General features: G+C 38.8%; 1 protein-coding gene across 2 annotated transcripts; it reads left to right on the top strand.

Moving 5' to 3' along the window:
* Positions 1 to 1,279: 1,279 nt before the first annotated feature.
* Positions 1,280 to 6,933, top strand: LOC117522452 (poly(U)-specific endoribonuclease-C-like). Of its 2 annotated transcripts, XM_034183859.1 has the most exons (9): positions 1,280 to 1,366; positions 1,773 to 1,841; positions 3,007 to 3,106; positions 3,455 to 3,566; positions 3,666 to 3,787; positions 4,721 to 4,833; positions 5,896 to 6,049; positions 6,204 to 6,463; positions 6,505 to 6,933. In XM_034183859.1, coding segments are annotated over exons 1-9 (942 nt in total). In that variant the 5' UTR covers positions 1,280 to 1,355; the 3' UTR covers positions 6,506 to 6,933. The 2 variants fall into 2 exon arrangements, with proteins under 2 accessions (XP_034039750.1, XP_034039751.1); XM_034183860.1 differs by lacking the exon at positions 1,773 to 1,841 and having other exon boundaries at positions 1,284 to 1,366; positions 6,204 to 6,933.
* The last annotated feature ends 4,791 nt before the right edge of the window (positions 6,934 to 11,724 follow it).

Below are 11,724 nucleotides of genomic sequence, written 5' to 3'. Positions count from 1 at the left end.
ACGCCCACGTGATGATGCGCATGCGTAATAGCGGAACCTTCGCTTTCCGGTGTCACTGTCCGGTGGTCCGACTGGTCTCCGCCTCCTCCGCTCGCGCGGAAAAGATTTTTATTTGTATAAAATGTATACATGCATAAAATATTACAAAATATATTAATTAAATACATAAAATACAGGGTAACACAAAAAGGCAAAGAATAAAAAACCTTTTTTTCTATTGTGGCCCAACAACATACCAGACAGCACTTTCCGTCAGCTAGATATTTTCAAAATAAAATATCTGAGTGGCGGCCACTGAACTATACACTACATACTATACACTAGTGTATAGTGTATATATATATATATATATATATATATATATATATATATATATATATATATGCACATGTATGTATATGTGTGTGTGCATGTTTGTATGTATGTATATATATATATATATATATATATATATATATATATATATATATATATATATATATATATATATATATATTCTATTTCGACCTCATTTTCTTATTATTGTACTGTTACAAGTATTATTATTATTATTGCTTATCTTTGCACACGCTGTTTGATGAACATTTTCCTCTACTTGCACCTTTGAATTGGAGGTAATGATTGCAGAAAGAAAAGCTTGTTGAGGGACAATTTAGTCCAGAATAAAGCATAATCCAGCGACGGAGAACGTTAAAACTGTCACCCACTTCATTGCATGACACGGAGTTATAGTTACAGAAGCGTAAATCAGGCTTTAAATTAATTAAATAAATCATCGTAAATTGTAAATTTATGTAAAAGTGATAGCTTAACTATTTTATATTTATTTTGTTAGTACCTGGATGTGTTGTTGTATATAGTTAAATGATTAAAAAACATTGAAAACATAAAAGGTTCATTCAGTAGTTTAGCACAGTTGGCCCCAAAATGACGCAATGTTCTCAGTTGACGTCACTCTCTCCATAAAGGCACTTTAGCGCGTAACGCTGCTTCGAGGTATCAAAGCAATTATAAAATAAATGACACACTTTTCACGTGTTGGTCGTCAGTGTGAAGAAATTTCAAATTAGAAACTGTCATAACAAATATGTGTCTGTCGTTTTAAAACATGCGAATAAAGTGCTCGTTTTACTTCCAGTAAACCCCGTGATATAAATTAATGACGCCCCCTCCCTGATTTCGAGGTGTCCGTTATGGCAGAGGGGGCGGGGCTCTGGCGATTTCCTGCCATCTAATTGGCTGGCAGTTTGAGCAGCGTCAGGAAAAAAAACAAACAAACAAAAAAAAAAACACAAACGGTACTTTTTCTGAGAGGATGTGAGAAATCAGGCTTAGTTTGTCGACTGAATTAAATTATGGCTAAAAGGTAAGATTTGTGAGAAAACTAACTAAGATATAGTAACTTTGTTTTCCTAAGTGTTTTATGCACGTTTACGATGAACTGCGACCTTTTTAAAGTTTATATAATTTGAATTTTTATGTATAAGCAGGCTAACGTGACACTTTTTGATTTGTTGTAGTTTTATGTGGAGAAAATTTCCATCTTTTTTGTCCAAAAGATACAAATGCCCTTCTCTGTTCTTCACAGTGAAGATAGTTTATTGGCACACTGTTTCCTGTTTGTGGGGCTGGTCATAATTAAGCATGCTTTGTGGAGAGTGTCGTCTTTCTACTATTTAGAAGTCTGCATAGTTAAATTAGGAAGTTGAGCATTTTTTTTTTTTTTTCTTCCTGTCACTCGTTTACAACCTCCCCTACCTGGGACTGCCCAGACACAACCATTTCCATGGGGATCGAGGACTGGAGTCAAGGGACAGGCTTCCTTCTTCTGCCGGCACCAGGCATGTGCCATCTTCAGCCACCTGGGAGGCAACCCATACCGCTCAGACACCCCAGAGCACACCATCCCCACCACCCAAGTTTTGTTTTTGTGTCAGATTACATTTGAAAATACAATTTGTTAGCTTGTTAATTGGTTGCAGTCTTTCAGGAAATAGAAAATAAATCACACATTTGATTATATTTTAGTTAGAATATCCACGTTTGGGCTTTTGTTGACCCACTGATGAAGAAGAAAAAAACATCAGCCACTGCGTTTTTTTTGTTTTTTTTTCCAAAATTTACAGTGTCTCATTAATTTCTATCAGGTTACAAGCTTCAATAGTGCAGTCAAAATTTTTTTGTGTGTATATGTATGTAAATATATATATATATATATATATATATATATATATATATATATATACTTTATTATCTCCTTGGTATGAAATATGAGGGGTTATAATGATCAGCATGTCCGTCTGTCCGTTTTCACTTGTTAGTACGATATCCCAGTTGACCAGTTTAATTAATATTTAGCATAAGTACGTACTTGCGTGATCCCCAACATCAGTCGATTATGGTGACCTTGGGGTCAATTCCAAGGTCACAGCGAGATATTCAAGATATTGTGATCGACACCCTTGTTAGCGCGATATCTGAAAAACCAGTAGAGTAATTTCATTAATATTTAGCATAAGGGTGTACTTGTTTGATTCCTCAACACCAGTTGATTACGGTGACCTTGAGATCAATTTCAAGGTCACAGTGAGATATTCTGGATATTGTCATTGTCACCCTTGTTAGCGCGATATCTCAAGAACCAGTTGATCAAGTTCATTCATATTTTGCATAACCGAGTAGTTGGGTGATCCACCGACACTTTGTATTGCTAATTTGTGGTGACTGGAGGATATGTCATCTCCTGTTGACTCTTGTATAAGTTTAAATATGTTTATATAAATGTAAGAATCAGGCAACTGCTGGGAAAACAGTGAGCATATAAAATATACATAAGCAGAAGTATAAAAATGTAAAAAAAAAAAAAAAGATAAAAAAAAAAACCCTACAGTGTCACACAAAGCTCCAATTATCACGTAAGAAACCCCTTTTCAAGTCTTTAAACGGTCCAAGTCTTCTCTGTCTATTACTACTAAATGTTCAGTGTTTGCTTCAACTTTTTCACAGCAAAGGGGCCACACAGGACCTCGCTGAGATACTTAATGAACTCTGGAACCTGGATACAAACCGTCTCAAGCCGGGGACTGATTACATCATCTCCCTCCAGGTCAGGTTATGAGAATTCTTTCTGAACAAATAGACTGCCGTCACTACTCAACACACAAAGCAAATGTCTTTGCCTGAAATACATAACAAATTTAGCAAAGGAGTAGCATAAATGGTCAAACTTTACATCCTATTGTCTTTGTATATTACACCATAAAAGTGCACTCATTACCTAGTTACTTATACTTTCAGAGCTACTCTAAATCTTGATGACTTTGTGCCATTTTATTTTGTAGTCATTCTGAATTATGCATTTCTATGCAAATGAAGGTTAACGCCACTTGTTCAGTGTGAGTTTTTGTTCCTCGTGTCGTTACAACATGCTGACTGGTGTTTGTGTTTTATCCAGGGGAGGGCAGGCTACGTGGCTCAGGGGAGTCACTATGCCAGAGACAAGGCCAAGGCCCCCCTCTTCACATACGTCGATGAAGACAAGCTCAGGAGTATAGACACATATGACCGTAAATTCTCCTAATCTAATCTCAGCATTTATGATACTTGTTTTTCTCCTGTTCTGTGTTTTTTAACTACGTTTTATTTTGCATTTCCTCCTGTTACAGATTTCATCAAATTGCTGGACAACTACGAGACATCAACAGGTGTATCTGAGATTGTTACTTCAGAGGAGCTTCAGGAGAACTATCTCTTTCTGGATAGCATCCTGGAGACCGATGTCATGAAGGTGCAGTAACTGTAAGAGAAGGAATCAGCTCTAAAGTGAAGGTGCCATCATAGCCAGTGTTACTTATACAATTATAATACAGTAATTAAAAAAGTTTAAAGAAGTTTTTTTTAGAAAGTTATTTTCTGACGGGGTACATATGAGAACTTGATGTGGATGGATGTGATTGTGTAATAAGGACCCAGTTTAATTACTGTAACTTAACCGTTTGGACATCCAGCTGCTCACATGTAGTCAGTCATTCTAAATAACATATTTAATGGTCACTGTTTGTCAGTTTGCAAACTGCAACCTTTATATTTTAGTACAGCTTTGGTGCTTGTTGCACATAGAGACAAATAGGAAAGTGAGGATTGCACTGGTGCTTTTCCATGGATTCTGTGGTGTGGAGTGGAATCTACAACTTTCCCTGGATGGGACATCAGTCTGTCACATTTTACCTCTTTAGCCAAAGCCAGTACCCATTTACAGCTGGGTGAACTGAGACAATGCGGTATTGTCTAAGAACACAGACAGGTCGCCTCAACCATACACCTAGACTCGAACCACAGTCTGTATATTGTTAGTACAAACAAACAAGATTTCTTCAGTTTTGGTCACTAGTCTTTTCTACGTCTTCTACCACTGGCTGCTACCTTGGGTAGGGTTGGAGACAGGTAAAGGGATGTTAAAATTTATTCATCTGGTGTCATTCCTTCTTAGTCAACCAAACCTTTAAACCAATGCTTACTGTATACACAGTAATTTTTAACTTTTTTTAATGGGTTGGCAAAACATGCTTATTCCAAAGGAAACATATTTAGGTTTTATAAATTAATATCTGTAACACCGTAATGACTTGACAGTACATTATATGCGCCATGCTGCAGTTCTGCACTTTGATCCACGTTGAATTTATACCTCATTGTGTGTTTTTGGCTTTGTTATCCACAGTGCGCTCACCAGTATCTAGTCAGAAAGGGGTGGTCACCATCAGACCAGGCGCAGTTCAAGAGGCAGCTGTTCGACATCTGGTTCCGCCTCTACCACAGAGACCGGAGAGGAGGGTGAGTTTAAAAACACCAACATAGGGCGCTAGCATGCAGCCACTGCTCTTAGAGTGACAACCAGCCCTGAACTGGGCCAGATACTGGCCTCTCTCTCCTATCCTGTGATTGGTTGGCGGGCGAGACGCTGCCTCACATTGATGTGGTGTAAGCGCTCTCCTAATGGTCGTTTAGGGCCCTGTCCCACTGGCGTTTAGGAGGATTTGCGCATGAAATGAGGAGACAAAAGCTGAGCGTCCGTAACAAAGGTGGGCGGAAATGACAAATGTCCCGGGGTAGATCAGCGAACACATGAGGAACAAAAGCGGATATAACAGGGAACAGAAGCGAAGGCGCCCCCATGAGGGGCACAGCGGCCGTGATGCACTTGCTTCATCTGTGCCCACTCTGTCTGCATGCGCGACATACCATTTGCGACCGTGATGTGGCCATGCTGGGCACGCGTCATATCTGTTTTGCACGCTGTCCCGGTCCGCCGCCAAGCCGCGCCAACCCGTCGGTTGCGGATATCAGCAGATGACGGGATATGTGGCGCGTTGGTTGTGTATGTCCTGCGTATGTCTTCAGTATGTGTTCAGGCAGTGATGCGGATCTCATGCGCAGCAGGCTTTTTGAGCGGCTCAAAAATCCTGCTGCGGACATGCGTGCCTCTGCGGATGATCACGGACGTATTCGGATGGCGGCCGACTCATACAGGAATGTTACACGGTTATTGCGGTTGTTTGGCGGATGTAGGCCACTTTTGTGCGCATTCCATCCGCAAATCCTCCTAAACACCAGTGGGACAGGGCCCTTAGGAGAGGGAATTCCAGCGCTGCTCTCCTATTGGTCATTTAGGAGTGGGAAATCTCTCTCCAAAATGGAGGCCAGTATCTGGCCCAATTCATAGCCGGGCCGGTTGTTGGGCTATCACTGCTCTGTGGTGAGCTGAAAGGTTGTCTGGTGAAATGTCTTTGAACAAGTTGTATCTCTGCAGTGTTTCTGTCTTTATTTTAGACAAAAACAACTTGATTTGTGATGATCAGGCACTGACAGATGAAAGATTTTCTTCAATTACTGTAGTGAGGATTCCTGCGGATTCGAACATGTTTTTGTTGGAGAAACCAAATTTGGCCAGGAAGTTATGGGTCTTCACAACTGGGTCCAGTTCTACCTGCAGGAAAAGCATGGCCATGTTGACTACAAAGGCTACAAAGCAAGGGACAACAAAGATACAGTAAGACATTGTGTGTCACCACATGAAAGATCTTTATGTTGCCATGATGTAAAGACAGTCTCAGCATTCTGTGTGGCCTTTGTTAGCACAGATATCTGTGTTAACCATCTCATATATGATGGTTAACTTCAAATTTTCTGTCATTGTTTTCTAGCCTGATGAAGATGACCACGTCCTGAACCTACAGTTCAGTTGGAAGGGCTTATTGAAACCAGTTGGCGGCGCCTTTATTGGCGTTAGTCCTGAGTTTGAGGTGGCGCTCTTCACCATAATCTTCCTCATGTCAACTGAAAAGATGACATCTGTCATGGTGAAAGTGGATGAGTACATGTTGGAGCTGGTTGTCTATCGGCACAGCCGATCCATTGGCACATCCTTCCCAAAATTGCTCAGCAGCAACAACAGGGATTTGTAGTTTTACAGAAACTCCAGTGCTGTAGATCTGTTTACTTCAGACAAATCTAGATCCAGGTTCACTTTGTAGTAAACCTCGGTCTACAGTATAACATTCATTTATGAACCTCTTGCTCTGGATTGATATAATGTAAGAAATATATTATTATTAATCACATTTAATTTCATATTTTGCTTACTGTCATGGGATAAATAAAACATTTTTCTTTTTTCCTTTCTGTTTATACATTTGCTTTGATAACCGCTAATCCAAGTGAAAAACTGACTGAGCTAAATTGATAAACTGCTAAATGTTTTAGCTGAAGCTCTCACTTACTACTGTTTTATTTTTTATGAATTATGCTTTGTTTTTGTTTGTTTGTCTTTTTTTCTAAACCCTAAAAACAGATGTAAAAGTTAGCTGATATAAATTTAGTGGAAGATGATTCATCTGCTCATGGCTTCTGTTAATTAAAAAGCTAATCTGCTAATGAAGAAGTGAGCTTCTGTTAATTAGCTGAAAACAGCCAGTAAAACCATTACCAGGAGTAAAACACATGTTTGACAGAGAGTTGTGTAAGAAGAACTGCTTTTTTCCCCTAAACTGTTCTTCATTGGCTGCTGGTGCAGTAAAAGGTGAAAAGATACAAACTTAAAGCTACAGTGAGTAGGATTTACTTTTTACCTCCACCAACAGAGTTGGGCGGAGGTTATGTTTAGGTTATGTTTCCAAGGTCAGCTCAAAGTCAGGAAAACCTATCCTTTAACATTGAACAAATTTTTTAAAATTCGTAACTCTTTCAAAAAAGATAAAATTTCTTTCATATTTGAGTGCGCTATGTAGGATGGTATACTTTATCGACTAACAAAGGTTGATCAGGGTCTGATCCATATTACAGATTTTGTGGCCATATTAATTTAACATTGAAAACCCCATTTTAATTTATATTTTACATCTGAATCAAATATGCCTCAATCACTCTCATATTTGAAAGTGAAATGCAGACTGGCACTCACTATTGCCTGACAAAATTTGATCCAGATTGTGGATTTTGTGGAGATTCAAATTTAATATTAAAAAGCCCACTTGTACATTTTGAATTATATCTCTGTCAAAAGTGCCTCAATCACTCTCATTTTTCTGCTATGGATTTACCTACACCACCAAAATTGGATGGAGTTTCCAATTTTATGCCAGTTTGTCTATCTTCCAGTTATCAGTTAGAAACCAAGTGCCACAAAGCAATGACAAACTGTGCAAAGCAGAGATAATGAAATGTTCTGTGAAAATTATCTGAAAAAGAATCCAGAAACCAAAAAAGTTGACCCCCCCCCTTCCCCCCAAAAACTTTGATTCAAGTGCATGAACTAAATACATACTCCTAACATTTGATCACATCTAATTTAGCTTATGAAAAGCCACTTCTAACAAGATGTTGTCCATGAAATTTTTTTCCAAGGTAAAAATTTCTGGAATTGGAAACTAGTTTTGGTGGTGGTTTGTGCTGTACAATTGTGGTGCTCCAGTTTTAAGTTAGAATGGGATATAGCATTCATAACCATTTCTTTATTAGTGTATAATTGCCTACAACAATGGCTGGATGAGTTTTTATAATCTTAGAATAAACCTTTCATTTCTCCATGGGAGGGGGGGGCCATCATGTTGATACAGCAGCCCAACAGGTTCTTACATAGTTTTCAATGTGGCTGGAAGACTGATGAAAAAAGAAGAGGAATCAGTGGTTGCTCTCCTATACATAGATAATGGTTGCAAACAAAATCAAGGCGGCGACAACATAATTCCATTTGTAACATCACCACTGGATGGCGCTAAATACTGCACACTGTAAGTTGAAGGCATAAACTGGGAAAGTAGAAGAAGAGAAGAGAGCAGCTCTGTTCTCTTATTCTACTTTCTTTTTGTAATGGAAACTTGATTTGAGTTAGTAGAGGCTTTGCATATGTGATCTCTTACTATCTGTGCAGCCCTATTATAGCTGCACTGCATGTATTAGGAGCAGGGTTAAAAATAAAATCTTTTAATATTGCAGTGTGACACCATGTTTTTCCTTGTCCATATTATTTTTATATATATGTATATGTGTGTGTGTATGTATAAAATAATTGGAACTTTACATTTGTCTAAGTGATTTTTTTTTTCATGCTCAAAATCATATTTATAAAAATGAATGCATTATTTTCAGCATTAGTATAGGAAAAGCCAAAAACATGATATGCTTAAAGGACAAAATATTATTTTACATTTTTCTAAGATTTACAATAACCTTACAAAATCCATGACAATACTGACATAATCAAAATAAACAAAGTGATTCAGGTTTTATTTTGTACAGACCATGTCTCAGTGGAAAATCTCCAGCATCACATTCAAGATGATAGAAATCATTTCAATAAAATTGTGTGCGCAGATCAATAAAGTGATTCAACTTTGGAGGTGATCTGGAAAATATTTTGGAACTGAGATCCAGAAGAATATTTGGCAACTAGCAACATAAAACTCAAAAAGCTGTGAAAGGATGTTGAAATTTAGTGGACAGATGAAAATGACAGATTTTATTTTAAATTTGATCAAGAACAGACTTTGGATCTATAAGAAGTTTTATGCATTCAGGAACATGTGGCCTTGGTAGAGGTGTGCACTCGAGTGCCTTCTAGTTTGTGTATGAAATACTTTGCAAAGATAATTAAATGATTGTTCCCACATTCTGTTTTCTTATCCCCCAGTTAAAACACCAATCTTTGTTTTCATATATTAGAATGTGTTATAACTTATGAACAGTCTGAATGGAACCCCAATGCAGGACACTGAGGACAAATTGCAAGGAGTAAAGGACTTATTTAGAATAAGCCAAATTAGGCTGGGAGGCTCATCAGTCAACTGAAAGGGTTGGCAGACAGCAGCAACTTCAGCAAGGCAGAAATGAGGTCCTGGACACAGAATTCACACAGGCTGGGCAAATATCAGTCCGCTTCACCAATATACAGACTTTAACAAATTCTTCCCATATTCCTCTTTATTGTAATTGAACCTACTTTATCCAGCAGAATGAGTTTTCCCATCAATAAGATGAGTACAGTATACGAGGTCTGTCAATAAAGTAACGGTCCTTTTTATTTTTTTCAAAAACTATATGGATTTCATTCATATGTTTTTACGTCAGACATGCTTGAACCCTCGTGCGCATGCGTGAGTTTTTCCACGCCTGTCGGTTACGTCATTCGCCTGTGAGCACGCCTTGGGAAGGAGTGGTCCCGCCCCCTCGTCGGATTTTCATTGTCTGGAAATGGCGGAATGAAAAGGACTTTTTTTCCATCAGAATTTTTTCAGAAGCTGTTAGAGACAGGCACCTGGAAACCATTCGAAAAATTTATCTGGCTTTCGGTGAAAATTTTACGGGCTTCACAGAGAATAAGGACTGTTACTACAGCTTTAAGGATGGCTTTAAGGACGGTCGGCGCACCGCGCTCCGAGCTGCGACGACGAGGCACAAACCACCGGATCATTTCTAAGCTGATGGCTCTGTGGATACGAGACCGTCGTGTGCTCTTTCTCTGGTTATCACAAGAGCTGGACATCAGCCATTTTCCGGCAGATTTCACTTTTCACGACCGATTTGCTGATGGAGCGAGACAAAGGAACACCTCCGTTTCGGCGTGTCATGGGACAAGTTTGGACATGCCCAGCTCTCCACAATTTCTCTGATACTTACTGGACTGGTAAGCATTCAAAGCTGAGATAGGCATGTCCAAACTTGGCTTTTACCATTTCCTTCGACATCGAGATCTGCCTGACCCCTGAATGCTTTGTCTGACTTCCCGGCAATAATCCAGGTGTGTATATATACGAGGTCTGTCAATAAAGTAACGGTCCTTTTTATTTTTTTCAAAAACTATATGGATTTCATTCATGCCCAGCTCTCCACAATTTCTCTGATACTTACTGGACTGGTAAGCATTCAAAGCTGAGATAGGCATGTCCAAACTTGTCCCATGACACGCCGAAATGGAGGTGTTCCTTTGTCTCGCTCCATCAGCAAATCGGTCGTGACGCGCGAAGCCTCCGCGTGGCTTTCCATGACAAAATCTCTTGTTAAAAGTGAAATCTGCCAGAAAATACATTACAATAGTCCAATCTAGAAGAGACAAATGCATGAATCAAAGTCTCAGCATCAGCCATAGACAGGATGGGATGAATCTTCGCTATATTTTGCAAATGGAAGAAAGCAGTCCTCGTAATGTCTCTAATGTGGAGACCAAAGGACAACGTAGGATCAAAAATTACTCCAAGGTTCCTCGCTTTATCCGTATGATGTATAACACACGAACCTAAGCTAAGTGCTAGCTGATCAAATTGATGCAGATACCTCGCTGGACCAAGAGCCATAAATTCAGTCTTATCAGAATTTAAAAGTAGGAAGTTACTAGACATCCAACTTCTTACTGATGCAAGGCAATCTTCCAAAGATTTTATGTGAATGAGATTACCAGCAGTTATTGGCATGTACAATTGAGTGTCATCAGCATAGCAATGAAAGGGAATCCCAAAGCGCTGCAGTATATTCCCAAGGGGTGCTACATAAAGGGAAAAAAGCAGGGGGCCTAAAACGGATCCCTGCTCCTCCACAGCACATCTGTTCGAAGTGCCATTTGGAGCTTGGCTGCAATATGGACGTGAACCCAGATCACTGGCATCTTAGTCCAATGTGCAAACCATTATGCCACCACCTCCCTAGCATATGAAGTTGCACATGCAATTAAAAAAAAAAGAAAATGTCCATTCATATTCAAAACTAACCAAGCAACAAACTGGTTTGCTAACAACACTTGAGTCTGATGTGCAAAGGTTGTTTGTCCTTGTTTGATCATCTGGAACACTGTGCACGTTGATTGCAATCACGTCAATACCGTGTGGAAAGTAATTATTATTATCTTCAGTATTATCATTATTTTATTTTATTATTATACTTCTATTTTTTTCATTTGATTTTTAAATGGGCCACAATGGAAATAAGTGTTTTCACTTTCTTGTGTCATCCATGTATTTTAATATATTTACAATTATATTATGTACTTACATTGAACTTACACACACTTTTAATTTAACAATGATTTACCACCTCCTGCTGGATTGGTGTGTGAGGCCAGAATGTAATTTGCAATGCCCATTGTTCAGTGTTGTTTGCTAATATTCATAGTTCTCCAAAAATATTAGTCCTATCAATGTTCTGTTTTGGCAGTGTTCATCCTTGACCAAAAATCTA

This window comes from Thalassophryne amazonica, chromosome 12 (genome assembly GCF_902500255.1).
Source record: "Thalassophryne amazonica chromosome 12, fThaAma1.1, whole genome shotgun sequence".
In the NCBI taxonomy this organism is placed as follows: domain Eukaryota; kingdom Metazoa; phylum Chordata; class Actinopteri; order Batrachoidiformes; family Batrachoididae; genus Thalassophryne; species Thalassophryne amazonica.
Note: the sequence above shows the minus strand (reverse complement) of the source record. Positions and strands in the feature narration are given on the sequence as shown.

Bases quoted from the DNA above. Each gene is read 5' to 3' on its own strand.
- LOC117522452 (XM_034183859.1), top strand. The intron at 3,567-3,665 runs GTAAATTCTCCT...CTCCTGTTACAG, and splicing joins GAGTATAGACACATATGACC to ATTTCATCAAATTGCTGGAC. The intron at 6,050-6,203 runs GTAAGACATTGT...ATTGTTTTCTAG, and splicing joins CAAGGGACAACAAAGATACA to CCTGATGAAGATGACCACGT.